The sequence below is a fragment of the Molothrus aeneus genome, chromosome 8 (genome assembly GCF_037042795.1).
Source record: "Molothrus aeneus isolate 106 chromosome 8, BPBGC_Maene_1.0, whole genome shotgun sequence".
Lineage (NCBI taxonomy): Eukaryota > Metazoa > Chordata > Aves > Passeriformes > Icteridae > Molothrus > Molothrus aeneus.
The window spans coordinates 22,004,599-22,019,432 of NC_089653.1; the positions used below are offsets into that span (position 1 = coordinate 22,004,599).

Here is a 14,834-nt window from a genome sequence, read left to right on the forward strand (position 1 = left end):
CACGCGAGGATTGAAAACAGAGCTATTCTGCTCATTTGAGCTCTCTTTTTTTGCACGAAGGCAGAGCTCAGGACTCATTCCTTTTTCTCACCATCTGAGGATTAAGCCCAATCCTGACTGTTATCCAACCTCGATACCATTTACACACTGAACCCAATGCCTATGGCTTTTATCTGAGCCCTTAGAGCATTTGGAAACAGGCCATGCCCCTTGTCTGGTATCAAAAGAATTATATTAATTTGGGATTCATTCCACAAAATGAGGCTGTCAGCCAGACTCCTTAGCAATTGGATATTGAACCCAGACCTCGTGGTTGTCTTCCAAGTTATATGCCAGCTGGGAACTCAGCCCACAATCCATGGCTGCTGGCCAAGCTCCTTATTGGCGAGAGATTGACACCAAGCCCCCAGACTGCTATTTCTGTGCGGCGGTGTTAAGGACTAAACCTTGCTCACGTGGTCAGCATAATCACCTCTGCGCTGGCAGTGAAATGAAAAATCTAGTTAAAGACCTGAATGAATATTGAGGGTCAATGTTCAGCTGCTTAAAGACCAGGGATGATGACAATTCCCTTGGAAAAAGGCCCCCTTGATACTCCAAAGGGAATAGCCCCAGATCCCCCATCTGTCCTCCAGCTGGATATAAAATCCAGGTTCTCATTAACACAGTGTGCAGCGTTTCTTTGCTGGCTGGCAGTATTAAAGCCAGTTCCTCCAGCTTTCAGGTATTCTTCAGATGGGATTAAACTAGATCCCTTTTCTATAGCACCATTAGGCTCTGCCAAAGCACTTCTTGTCACTCAGAACAGACCTCCAACGTTGCACCTTGCCTTGGAGCAACAGGAGAGCCTGGCAGGTCAAGGAGAGCAAGGGACAGTTCTGAAAACCTCAGTCCTCTTTGGAGGGCATTAGGAGCCTGACCAGGCTGAGAGATCATTTCAGGTGAAATGTGTATCTGAGGCAAGTAAATTTTTCCCTCCAGCCAGCAATTTTGCGCAGGAATTCTTCAGCATCTTTATACAGTGTGGTTTTACTGCATGGCAAAATGCTTCAGAAAACCAAATCAAAACCAAACAATTTCCCAGCTGGGATGGTCATCGTTAAAATGCAGTTTCGAGCAACTGTGTGGGTTTCTGGGTAGCCTTGAAATCTCAAAAATTCTCATTAAGCAACAACTTTGAAGGAATGGCTTAGCATGCAGCTACAACAGGAAAATCTTCCCATGATCTGGTGGGATGTTACAGTGCACATGGACAGTGTGGGCTGTTGCTTTGCCTCTGAACTTGCAGCGATGGTGAAGGCTGATCTTTGGAGCTCTAACTGGGTAGATTGTGGATGGTGGGGGGGGGGGGTTCTGGTCACCTTGTCTGACACCCTATTGTGACTGGGGATGCAATCCTTTGAAAGATTTCAAGCCAGTGTTGCAGACCTGTCCCATGGGTCTGGAGTTACTCTAATTGTCTGTTGCCTATCTTCTGATTCATGTTTATTTGCTAAGAAAACATCAAGTCCTTGCCACACACAAGTGGTTTTATGAGGATTTTTGATGCAAGAGAGATGGAGCAAATAGGATTCAGATGACTGTGGTGCAAATTTGTTTGTAAATAAATTTTCCATGTACCCCCTTGTTTTTCTGTAAGTGGGAATATCTTTATTTTTCCATTCATTGCTCTGACCAGCCATCTTACTCATCTCTAGTCTGAACAGCCCGTACTGCCCTTTCTGTCCCCTCCCTGTAAAGTTCTCTTTGGGCTTCTCTTTGCCGGGTCTTTCCCAGTGCCATCACTCTGCTGTCTCCTCCGGGGTGCTCAGGGGCAGGGGATGCTGCTGGCTTCAGTGCTGGCACAGGAGCTGTGTGCAGGGATGCTCCAGGCTTGCTCAGAATTTATGGGAAAGGCAGAGTTGAGCAATATGTGTGACTAGTTGAAATCATTATTTCTAGAGCTACTTTTTTTTTGCTCTATCCACAGAAGGGTTCATCTGTTGTTCACTGGATTGGTCTCTCAGCTAAGCTGTGGGTTTGGGAATTGTGCTGTGAGCTGCTCACCCCATGCTCAGCTCTCATCTCACCCTCCTCAGTGCTTGCATACTCTGTGCAAGACATGGATGTGGTGAATGGTGGGGATAGAGGGGGAACAGGCTCTTCTTCCCCATCCTTCTGGTTGCCTTCCCAGAGTTACAAAAGCCCCTGGCACACCATGGGTGCCATGTCCTGCCACCCCTCAGCCCACTGACTGATCCCAGCTTCCATCTCAGCATGCACATGAATTTCCACTCTTCATGCTAAACTCTGCCAAAGCAAAATTCCTGAAGCAGAATAAAAAATGTGGAAGGCTTTCAAACCCAGAGATGCTTGAACTTACCAAACAGTGGTCAATATTGTGCTCTTTTTATAAAGGCTCTAGTATAATGTTTAATTCAGTAACTACAATTGGAAAGTCTTTCCAATTATTTTAAACTGCCAGAGATATTTTAATGTGCCTCAGATTTTGAGTTGGCATGCTACAGAGTTAAGTGCCATCCATCTTTCAGAGAACATTAAAATTTAGCCTTGTATAAAAAGAAGAATAATGGGAAAGAATCCCAAAGGACGTACTTGTCCCTTGAACCCCCACCATCATTTGTGGTTTCACAGACACCTTCTGCATTTTGAAATTGTTTGTCTCTCTCTGTGCAGGGTTTGAGATCAATACAAGCACTTAAAAGCTTTAATTTCTGTGCAGAGCTTCATCTGAGGGCAGGACTGGGAGCAGATCTCCACTGGTGGCCACCCAGCCATGCATTGCCAGGCTGTATTCACTCCCTAGATGAGTTGAAGCCTCTGCAACCAATCATGTAAAAGTTTGAGAAATCACAAATATCTTCTGATTTAATTTTTGTGCCAGGCCTAAGTGGTCTCTGTCTCTGACTACTGGCTGCTGTTTGACCCAAACCCACCAAGGCACCACCCCAGTGAGACCCCCCCCAACACTGCTGCTGGATGTGAGGGGATGAGCCTGGGGCTTTGCTGCCTCGGGCAGCCTCACTCCAACTACATGAGCATTATAAAGGGAAGAACATGACTCTCGGCATCCTTGCACATTTCTTTTTCTTTTTAATTTTTTTTTGTTACTCCTTCTTGCTGAGCTGAAGCGGCACATGAGTGCTGAGCATGTGCATCTCTGCACTGGGCAGAGGGGAAGAAGGAGCAAGGAGAACATCTTATAAATCTAGTTCTGCTCTATTAAGATTCATTCTGGTATGACAATGGCTTTTTCTATTGAAGTGCTTTGTGAAAGCCTTGCTTAATGATCTGTTAGCTGGGGAAAGGTTAAATTCCTGTATAATTTTCTTTGTTTGATGAAGAAAAAACAGTGCAATTATCCAGAATTCAAAGTGAGTTTTAGCCAGCTGTTAATAATACTGTGATTCCTCATGTTCTCATTACTCAAAAGTAATGTTGCCATCCCTAGTCATGGCAGTAAAATATTTATAGCATTTTCTTATGGCCTTATTTGTACATATGGAGGACTGGACATTACTCAGAGTCTTCTAAATAGGCTTCTTTTTGTGCTTCTTTTTGTGCTTTAGCCATCCATAGAATTATTTGGTTTGAAAAACACCTCTAAGATCATTCAGTCCAACCATTATCCTAATGTTGCCAACTCCATCACTAAGCTATGTCCCTAAGTGCCATACCTACACATCTTTTAATATCTCCAGGGGTAGTGATTCAACCACTTCCCTGGACAGGCTGTTCCAATGCTTGATAATGCTTTCAGTGAAGAAATTTTTTCTTGTATCCAATCCAAATGTCCCCTGGCACAACTTGAGGCTCTTTCCTCTTGTCCTATCCTTTGTTGCTTGGGAGAAGAAGCCACCCCCACCTGCTACAAGCTCCTCTCAGGTAGTTCGTGGAGTGATGAGGTCTCCCCTGAGCCTCCTCTTCTGCAGGCTGGATATCCCCAGCTCCTTCATATGCTCCTTACAAGACTTGTGCTCCAGACCTTTCACCAACTTTTTTTTTTTTTCTTTTTTTTTTTTTTCTCTCTCTGGAAATGCTCCAGCACCTCAACACCTTTCTTGTAGTGAGGGGCCCGAAACTGAGCACAGCACTCAAGGTTCAGCATCACCAGTGCTGAGTACAGGGGGTCAGTCGCTGCCCTTGTCCTGCTGGCCACACTGCTGCTGATACAAGCCAGGATGCCCCTGGCCTCCTTGGCCACTTTAGCACGCTGCTGTCGTAGACTGCACGACAGTATTCTTGTCATCTAACTGCAGCTGTCTGCAATGAGGGTTTTTGAGGCAATCATCTCAGAGGTGAGAGACATCCCTTTAACCACTAATGGTTATCTAGCTTGTGCAAACTGATCATCAAAACTCTGCCAGGATCACTGCACTGGTGCTTCCAGGTTTGCACTATCCCAAGACAGTTGGCAAGAATGAAGGAGGGAAGTGGATTCAGTACCTGCTAGTCTTGATATCAAGAGTGGCCATTTTAACAATCTGGTGTGATGCAGAGATGGGTTTTTTAGTACTTTTCTGCTCTTTGTAGCTTCAGTGCAGGTTATAGGTCCATCTGTCCTGGGGGACCACTGGAAACGTGCAGGACTGAACCCCAGACATCTGTGTGTTTCTCCTAGCTCACTCCCCTGATTGCTGAGGTTTCCAGCTTGGAAAGTCGTGGCAGAACATGAAATACACGTGGCATCTCTGCATCCAGGCGCACGGAAACAAAATAAGTGTCATGGGGAAAATATAATTTCACAGTGGCAAGGCCTGCGTTGGGATAAACAGACGTCTTGTTTCCTCTCATGGATGCATGGAAAATCAATTCCCAGTCTTCTGCAGTGTCTCCTAAACGTGAATCAAATTCGCTTTTGTAGTACAGTTGTTCTGTGCCAGTGAAAAGGTTTCATTTCCAGCAGGGGAACTGCAGGTAACACCTTTTTTGCTATCCTGTTTTGTCATTTGGGTGTCTATCTTCTCCTCTTTATAGGAATCTCATTTCAACTGCAGCTTTTTGCCTGGGGGTCTGAAGTAAATCAGTAATAAGTAACTGTATCTGTCTCTAATTCACTAAACATCCAGAAAAACAGCTAATGTGCCTGAACCACTGGGATGGATACTAGATTAATCTAATTCAGCTACTTTTCACTCAGACAACCAGTAGCGTTTTGAAAAAGGTTGTGGAAGGGTGTGAGAATTTCTCTTCCACATTTTTGCATTCTTCTTCTTCTTTCCATAACTTTCCTGTGTTGCATTAAATGTTAGCTATTCAGTTAGCTTATTTCCTGGACCCCCCTTAAAACTTTACTTTAAAGATAAGTTTATTCTTCTCAGAGCTGAGTCTGTATTCCCTGAGACTTTCAGTGGCCAGGAAAGGCAACAGAATAAACACAGACATGTGGTGAACAGCTTATCCCACCTGGAGCGAGCAGCTCCCTCTTATTACTCTTCCACTTGCACCTCAGGTGGGCAGCATGGCTACAGGAAATCTTGGAGCATCACTGCTGGGCTTAGAGCAATTCCTTGAATGTGTGGTGGCCTTCCCTATATCCCCTTCATTTCCCTTGGCAAAGGTGGTGCATGCTATCATCCTGGTGCCATGGCAAGCCTGATGTATCCTCTGCTCCTTTATGCCCCACTTTTTTTGGAAATGTGCAAATAGACCCAGAGCAGGCTGCCTAGACCCTTCACTGTAACAACAAATTACTGGAAGCTGACCTAGCTGTGAGTATTTCTCACCGCAGTCCAGCCTAGATAAGGGTTACCTCAGTTTCTGGAGAGAATTCCATGTGCAATTCTTTGTGTACAAAGCCTCAGACCCATCAAGGTGTAAGGCCTAAATGGCTGCTTTGCTGCCCACCAGTCCTGCTCTCCTGTCAGTAGATTGCTTCAGTGTGATTTGTTCTTGGCACTCTCCTGTGGCTGTTGATCATCTCCTTATATTTTTTAAGTGCTGACAAGCAACTTGGTTATTTGTCCAAGTGTTTTTCTGGGACCTGAAGCCAGCCTGCCTACTCCGTAATTCCCAAGCACCTCCTTTCCCTCTTCTGAAAGGGGAGCCTATGGTCTGCCCTCCCTGGCCCCCTGGAACCTCCCTATCCCTGGTGGCTCTTCACAGTTAAGTGGTTGCATCTCCAAGGCTGCTTCAGGAAGCTTGTTGAGTGTCCTGGGATGCAGTTCAACAGGCAGGGATGATTGAAAACACCACAGTTATCTAATTTCTCTCTAACCAAACCTCGCTGTCACGTGAGTTTGTGTCCTGCTAACACTGGCATTAGCTTCATCAGCAATTTGATTGCTGTTGAGTTTTTAGGGAAGTTTTCATTAAAAAAAGGGCATTAAGTGTTTTGTCTCTCTGCCCTGTGCTAATGTTGCAGCTCCCTAAAGAGTGGGTCAGCTCTTTCTTTGGTCTCTCCTGCTGCTGCTGGCTGGTGTCCCCATTGCTCATTGAGGCCGCAGTACAGGGAGATGCCAACCCGGCAGTTTTGGGGCCAGCAGATAGGACACAGATTCCGCAAAGCCCCCAGCACCCTGGGAGGGCCTGCTGGCAGCAGGGTTTGGCCAGGCTGTCACTAGGCAAGGAGCCTTGGGAGCAAAGACCAGGCTGCTGTGGGGTGCAGGAGAGATGGCAGCTTTAGGGTGGTGACTTCCTTGTCCTCTCCCCAGACACTGCAGGGATCTGCTCTGAAAGAGATGCAAGGCAGAATAAGCACAGGAAAGGACAAAATTTCCTTGCCAATAGCAGATGAAAAGCGATGTTATAAAGTCACTTGTCTCTGGTAACATGGCCCCAGTTCTGACACAGAGGTGGAGGGCATCCAAGTTTCCTGCTGGAAGGAGATGAACCCACACCTGGAATCCTATCTGGGTTTCAAAGGTCAGGTGCCTTTCTGTGGTTACAGATGTCGTGGGGATGCCATTTGACCCTGGCTCATCCTACATAGAAGGCAAGGTATGATGGACAGCAGGATCATTTGAACCCTCCTGGAACTAGCTTTCCTTTGAATTACAAACTGTTTTTTGTTTCTTCCCAGCCAGGTCTCTAGACAAACTCTATAACTTTGCTGACTGCTCTGGCCTTCACCTGATCTTTGCACTGAATGCTTTGCGCCGAAATCCCAACAACTCCTGGAACAGCTCCAATGCCCTCAGCCTGCTGAAGTACAGTGCCAGCAAGAAGTACAACATCTCCTGGGAGCTGGGCAACGGTGAGTGTGGGAACAGGAGAGCCACAGGAATGGAGCTTGCTGTAGCTGAAAGATGCTCAGTTTTGGAAGAGGATACTTGTAGCTCATAGGATGCTTTACCAGTGTACTTTCAGAGGGATTTAAAGGCCCCTGCTATAAGACAGCACCACCTCTAAGACTTGGTGTGAGAGAGTCTCTTAGCTGGACTTTCTCTCAGCTGGTATTAAGCACATGAAATGTTTCTGTCCTGGCTGCTGGGCGCAGCTGGTGCTGGGGGTCCAGGCCATCTACTGCAGGGACTTGTATGGTGGCTGCAGTGCCAGGGGAAATGGGCAACCCTATGGGGACAGGAGCATGACACCAAGGTACAGCTCCTCCACCCAGAGCACAGCAAAAGGGGCACAGGAGAGCAGGCAGTGGCTGTTGTCCACTCCTCAAAGGCTCCTTCTGCTGCTCTGCAGAGCTGCCTGCATCCTCTGTGGAGCTCAATCTGTGTGACAGGGTGAGCTGTGTGTCTCTCTGGAAGCACAGAGGAGGAGGCAGAGCTGACAAGTTTTGCTTGTCAATTTTTATTTTCTCAGAGCCCAATAACTATCGGACCCTGATGGGCCGCTCGGTGAATGGCAGCCAGCTGGGCAAGGACTACACCCAGCTGAGAAGCCTGCTGCAGCTCATCCGCACCTATTCCAGAGCACACCTCTATGGGCCCAACATTGGAAGGCCCAGAAAGAATGTTGTTGCTTTCCTGGAAGGGTAAGTGGTGTTGGGTTGGTCAAAAAGGGCTCAGAAACCCCTCCTGAGACCAATGTCCTTGGCAGCAGGAAGGCTTGCTCCTTGGCTTCCAAATGTCCAACAGCCTCCAGGATAGTGAGGCTCTGTGTGGCTGAGCCACCACAGAACCAGAGGCTTTGGAACACAGTCGTGTGTATGGCTAAAGTTCTGCAGAGGTGCCTGGTGGGATCTTGGGATGGACTGATGGATTTACACTCTCCCAAGCATTTCCAGCGTTTCCCAGTTATAGGCAGACTGAGGTGCCCACCTTGTTGGGATGTTAAGGTAGTGCAGGGGTGTGGATGCTGGCTGTTGCAAGCCCAAGAGCTGCAGGGTGAGGATGTGTGTCCTGGCACCACTTACCAATGTGCACATTATTATTTCTGAGTCCTCCTGGACAAATTGCTTTGCTCTTCCCATTTGGTGATTTCTTCTCCCTGTGCTTTCTCCATCTGTGCAGAGGAAGAACCTGTTGCAACTTTCTTCACTGGCCAAGCTGTCTTCTCCCTCCTAGGGGGATTGGCACGTCTCTAGTTTGGGAAAGCCAGAGGTGGAGAAGGAACGGTGACAGAGAGGGACACAGACATCTGGAGGTGACACTAGACAGCTACAGGAATCAGGGAGGTGTGGGAGACTGCTGGCAGCAGGAGTTGGGTCTGTGTGGCTCGAAGACCATGCAGCAGAAGGGAAATTCCCTGCAGGACTGTAAACAGAAACTCCAGTGCAGAAGGCTGGGCAGGGGGAGGTGTGGAAGGGACTCTGCTGGGAGCAAAGCTGGGTCTAGCATTCATTAACATCTGCAGGAATGATCTGGCAGAAACAATAAACAGCACACTGATGCAGTCCCCAGCGAGGCGGGGAGGGAGCCAGGGCCAGATTCTCAGCTCTGCTGCAGCATCACAAAGAGACCATAAAGCTGGTTGAACCAGCTGCGACGCCAGCATCCCTCCCACTGACGAGAGAGGGGGAACAGCCCCTGTGCCCCACCTCGGCCGTGCCACGCCAGAGCGACGCCCACGGAGCCCCGCGCCTGGTACCGCACCCGAGCGGCACACGAGGAGCTACAAAATGCTGTAGTAGCCTTGATCAGCAGGAAATCTATTAGCGCCAGGAGGAGCAGGCTGAGTAAGGAAAACAATGGGGATGAGAGCCAAGAAGCTATTAGAGAAAGGGAAGTCCTACTGCTGTGTTTGCCCTTCGTGCGCCGCAGCCGGGTCCCAAGGAAGAGGGGTCGGAAGAGCCAAGTCGCACGGCCAGGGTGGTCCAGCAGCTGAATGTTGCTGTGCTTTGACTGACGGCAGCCCTGGGAGCAGGGCTGTAGTGGAGATACATTATCTCCTCAGTCTGGTGGAGATAATGGCAGATATCCCATCTCAAATGAAAGGGAAGATATGTAAGAGCTGTAGCCCTGGTGATGGGATAGTGGGGCTCTTCATAAGTGCCCCAGCTGGTGTGGAAAGGCTCTGATGACATGCCTGCTCTCCAAGCTATATGTTCTTTTCTCTGCTGCCCATCCCTGCCTTCCAGGATGACTCTGTTCCATAGGTGCTCAAAGAGTTTTGTGTCTCCCTTGGAGAAACCTTGTGTCCTGCACTGCAAATCCTGGTGTCAGCAGCTCACAGCAAGCGGCACACGCCTGCATGGTGTTACAGCCTGCAGGGTCCTCTGGAAAAAGAGCTGCTGGTCTTTCCACATAAAGAGCCCATTATTACCAGGCAGGGCATAAAGAGAAAGGACAAGTCTGATTACACAAAGGGCTAAACACTCAGTTGCAGTATTTGGACATGGAGTTGCAAAAGGATAAACATACAAAGCCCAGTGCCTAAGCTCTTTGACAGTGTGAGCTTTACTCCCAGTAGCTCCCCAAGGTCTCTTCAATATGTGGGTTAGTGCTACCGAGAGCTCTGTCTTCTGCAGCAGCATCCAGAACTGGTCTGCAGGATGTGGCTCAGCATGTGCCTGGTGCTGTCACAGCCAGGACGTGCCTCTCAGGGTCCTGAATGAGCCACACACAGTCAGCAAGCAGGAGAGAGGAGAGGGAATTTAGGAAGGTTCTCTCGAAGGCAAATCTGCCACCTACCCTGCTAGACCACCATGAGTGATCTGTGTAGTGCTCATGGTAGGTTGAAGGCTCCTGAGTGAAGTGTGTGCAGCTCAGAGTCCTGATCATGTAAAATTTGTAGTTTTTCTCTTCTTTAAAAAAAATTGTGATGAACAGCAGTAGTCAACCATGTAGGAGGAGATACATCAAGTGGAGGATGATGCATCAAGAGTTAACTAAGGCTGGAGGGGTGAGATGACGCCCCTGATGTGAAGATGGGATGGATGGATTTGTCTGCCAGGCAAGCATTGCTGTGTTACACAAAGTGAGGGGAAGTAATAGAACTGAGCTGAAATGGGACAGGAGACCTCAGACAAGCAGTAGGGGAGCCTTCTCCAGCAGTAGAAGCTGGCATTAGATGTTCTCCAGGGAAAGCCTCTGGAGATACCTGAGGTCCCAAAACACTCAGAGAAAAGTGTCACTGTAAAGTATTAACTAGAATAACATTTTCCTGTTCCATGCTCTGTGTTCCAAAGGTTTTAGTCCTTTTTTAGCTGTTATCTCAAGCAATCGAATTAAACTTATTTTTGTGCTTAAATTTTGTCCTGAAATAATGGCAGTGTCAACATGAGTTGGGCATTTGCATCTGCTGAACACCTCCAGGGCTCTTCTGACTAAATCCTTATGCCTGTCCTCCAGAACAGGCTGGGACTGAACCCCTCCTGAGGTGCCACCTTTCTCTGGGGTCTGCTACAATAATTGACAGTTTGGGCACCCAAAAATTTGCAGCATATAGGAGGGTGTGCATGCTGCCCACTGCAGAGGCTGTCCTTAGGCAGGTGACACTGAGCTGTGCTGGGTGACCGCTGTGCACTTCCCAATGGTGGAGGTGGGATATAGTGAGGGGAGGAGAGCTTGAGGCACAAAAGCTTGGGCTTTGCACACCCTTCAGTGCTGAGGTATTGTCCCTGAGTTCCTGCAGCAGCCTGCAGGGAGCAATGGCTCAGAGCAGCCACAGCCATCCGTGTCACCCTGGGCTGGCAGGTCCTGGAGCCTGGAGCTGATGCTGTAAGGACAGGCACTGCAGTGGCTGGGCCTACTATGCAGGAGGCTAGAAATGGTGTCTTGTGGATGCACAGGTGCAAGAGGGAATTTCTCCAGACACGACCAACAGTTGAGTTTGATGAGGTGTTAATTAGACCATTCATGCAGCCTGAGCTGTTGCAGAGCACGGCATGTTAGCTACCTACTGTGTCTGCGGGTACAGGAATCCCAGAACTGCTCAGAATTGGCTTGGGGAAAAAAATATGGGATTCTAAGGAATTAGCATAGATTTTAACAGCAGATCAGGAATCAGACACAAAGGTTAATGCATGGCTGGATAGCCCATTTGGTGCTGGAAGAGAAGAAACATGAGGAAAAGCAATCAGGAAGGAGAGATGTTAAAATGCGTTAAAGCTCAGAACGTGGTACAAAACTTGGACTGGCATGTCTGGGTGGATTTGACTCTGGGCTCTCATGACCTATTGCTCCTCAGCTGGTGTAGCCCAGTTTTTGCCACTGGTAACTCACAAGTTTCAGTGTGTTACCTCCACCATGACAGGAGGTGCAGCAATGTCAGCAGGGTAAGGGCTGGCAGGCACTTTTGCCCATCCTAGACTGGCTGTTGGTGCTCTGTGGCCAGTTTAGGTCCTGAGACAGCTGGGTCACCAGAGAAGTGAAAATCTTTCTTGTCTGGAGCTACACTCTTTCCCTATTCCTCATCTCACAGATCTCAAAGTCACCAGATCTTGTGTCTCCTTGGCTTTTCTCTGCCCTCTTTCCAGCCTCCTTAGCCCCTTTTCCTGCTGCAGTCCCCACCCTCTGGCCACAGGGACACAGCACCTCCAGCCAGGTGACAGAAGTAGGTGACAAGGCTCCCAGTTTTCAGTCTTCCCTTGTAAGGCACAAAAATTCCTCATCCTTCATCCTTTTACTGCCTCCTGCTCCTGGTTTGTAATGCCTGTGGAGACTTAACCATCCATCTGGTTCCCTGTGTCTCCTGTTGGTAATGTCATTCCACAGTGGTCTGACAGGAGCCCACAAAGCTGAGGAAGCACTTTTGTCAGTGGTGGTTAAGCTGTGGATATGCCAGGACTGGGAGGGGGCATGTCTCAGTTATTTGTGGGCAGCCAAGTAGGGGTCAGGTTAATACCTGACTCAGTCTTCAGCCCTGCTCCTTTCACCCACAAATCAACCCCAAGCCAAGGTTTCTAACACTTACCTGGTAGAGAGAACTGTTAGCTTACAGTTCATGAAATGGCACAATGGAGTTCCACCAAAGCAAAATCAAAGTGTTAAAAATGGGAGAGACTTGGTAGTGTTTTGATAACTGCCCTTGCCTTATGCCTCTGCCATCATGAGGATGAAGAGGGCTGTGCCTGTGTGTGCAGGACAGCACGCCTCAGTCAGCTCAGACATCAGTTTTTATCCCAATAGCAGCCAAAGACAGTGTATGGACAGAGCTTGTTTGTTTAAATTCAAGTAAGAGCGAGAAATAAGGAACTGGAGTAGGTGGTATCTGGCAAATGGAAGGACTCTGGATGAATTTTAGGAATGAATGTAGGCATTTTTCCCATCCTCTTGCTGAGAAGGACTTCTGCCATATTTGACACAAGGGACTTGTAAACACTGGATTTTTAGAAGTTGCTTTGGCTGTTTGACTTTCTTTTAAAAAAAAGTATATCCTTGCTGTATTGTATTACAAAAGCTACCACAAGGCTGGTGGCACAGACTGTAGGAGGACACTCAAGGGATCCAGAGCAAGAATTTTGTGCAAAAATTAAAGCCACAAGACAAGGAACTTTAAATTAATGGTACAAAGGGAGGAGGAGGTCACTGCAGTGCGAACTCAAGCTCTGGTAGCATTGAACTTCTGAGTGACTCAATTCATAAATACGTTGAAATGAGGTGTGAAGGATGTGATGACTCATTTTGCAGTTGGTTATATAGCAGGGTCAAGAAGCTGAGATATAAGCAAAAGATTTAGCTACTGCTCTTGTAGGAGGAAAGAGTTAATATAGTTGTTTCTTCTGAAACTTAATTTGATTTCTGGAATGCCAGATTCACTGTCACCTGTATAGGAAGAACAAAATGGATAAGAAAACACAGATGAGATTACAGCACTGTGCAAGTACACATTGTACCTTCATTCTGATTACTATCTACAATCTTAGTCATTTCATCTCAGAAAAGATGTAATAGAACCAGGAGGTTACAGAGAGAAGCTGAGGATGTGCATAGTGTGTTATTTCTTCACATGAGAAGAGATTAAACAGGCCATGCCTCCAGCTCAGAAGAGAGACGGCTCAGAGGGAGTGTTACTGAGGCCCAAGAGCCTGTGAATGGGGTGGTTTGTTCAAGGTGCAGCAAGTAGTTTGGAAGGAAGCTTTGTATAGAAGGAGGAAGGTTATTCACATGGTACACAGTGGCATTGTGTAAGTAATTGTCACAGGGTGCTGTGGAGGCTAGAGGGAGCTGAGTCCCTGTCTCCTAACTCCTTGAGCTCCCTCCAAGGACAAAGAGCCCTCCTTGCTGGGAGGCTTGTGCAGCCCTACCACAGATGAGGCTGGCTGAAGGAAGGTGATGCTGAGCAGACAGAGAATACAACATATACCTATATATATATAATAGATTTATACCTAGTTCACACCAGCCTCTGCTCCCCAGAATGAAATTCATGAATATCCACTGCAGGACAAAGGCTTTGCAGCATGTAGCTTTAGTGGGGTCTAGTACCTCTTTCTGCTGCAGGTATTCAGCCGTTCTGCTGGAACCTGAAGAGGTCAGTAAGTGAAGCCTGGGCCTTAGTGACCCTCACAGCCAGCTGAGACATAAGGTGAAGGTTTTTTTACCCATCACTGTTGGCTCAAAGGGCAGAGATCTGCCACCGTGCTCTAGGGGTCCACCAGAGCACCACCACAACCACAGGCAGGCCAGTCTTGCTCCTATATTTGGGGCTTGTGCAGGGTAGGGACTCTGTTTTGTAGTTCTTCAGGGAGTAGCAGATGAAATAACCCATGTTTGTAGAGTCCAGCACTCAGGGGTCATTCAGATGCTAAACCACTTTAGCAATAACAACTTTTCTCCTTGTGCAGCTGCATTCTTTGTTACAGCATTGCTTTTTTTTTTTTTTTCTTCTTTTAATAATTTAAAGGATGAAAATATGCAATTACCTGCACGGGAAAGAGATTTCCAAATGTGGATGTCTCTTTAATGTATCAGGAATAAGCCTGTGAAGTTCCAGAGGCTGGCAGCTGAATGCAAACACATTCACATGAGAAATAACATACTTGGAGGCTAATTAACCATGGGACCAATTTACTTGAGGTTGCAGTAGGTGCTCCATGACTGACAAGTATTGAATCAAAGCAGGAGATGTGTTGCAGGTATCTGCCAACACTAAAGTGAAAGTTGTGGTCCTGGGAGATGTGGTTATGGGAGATGCTCTGGAAGAGGTCAGATTTGACCCATGGTGTGCCAGTACAGAGTCTGGGTATCAGTACCATCTTGAGGTGTTGCAGCCCTCCTGCTCCTTGCCCCCACAGCTCACATGTCCTGTGAGGTGAGCCCCACCTTGTGCTAGTACTACCATTTGTGGGACAGAGCTGTGAACTCTTTGAGCCACTGAGCAATGCTGAATTACATTTTTCTCAGTTCTAGCTCAATGCAGGGCCCCACCGATAGCAGTGGTGGCATGGCATGCTGGCACAGAGCCAGCTGCAAGGGTAAGAAAATGGATATATCACAGAGTAATGGGGTGGGTTGAACTGAAAAGGAACTTGGAGATCATCTAGTTCCAACCGCCTT

General features: G+C 47.6%; 1 protein-coding gene across 1 annotated transcript in view; it reads left to right on the top strand.

Moving 5' to 3' along the window:
* The window catches only part of HPSE2 (heparanase 2 (inactive)), a 104,546-nt gene that overhangs the window by 63,870 nt on the left and 25,842 nt on the right, over positions 1-14,834 (top strand). The window contains exons 4-5 of the mRNA XM_066554910.1: positions 7,022-7,195; positions 7,756-7,927. Of these exons, the coding sequence (XP_066411007.1) occupies positions 7,022-7,195; positions 7,756-7,927 (346 nt within the window). The remainder of the gene's footprint in view (positions 1-7,021; positions 7,196-7,755; positions 7,928-14,834) is intronic.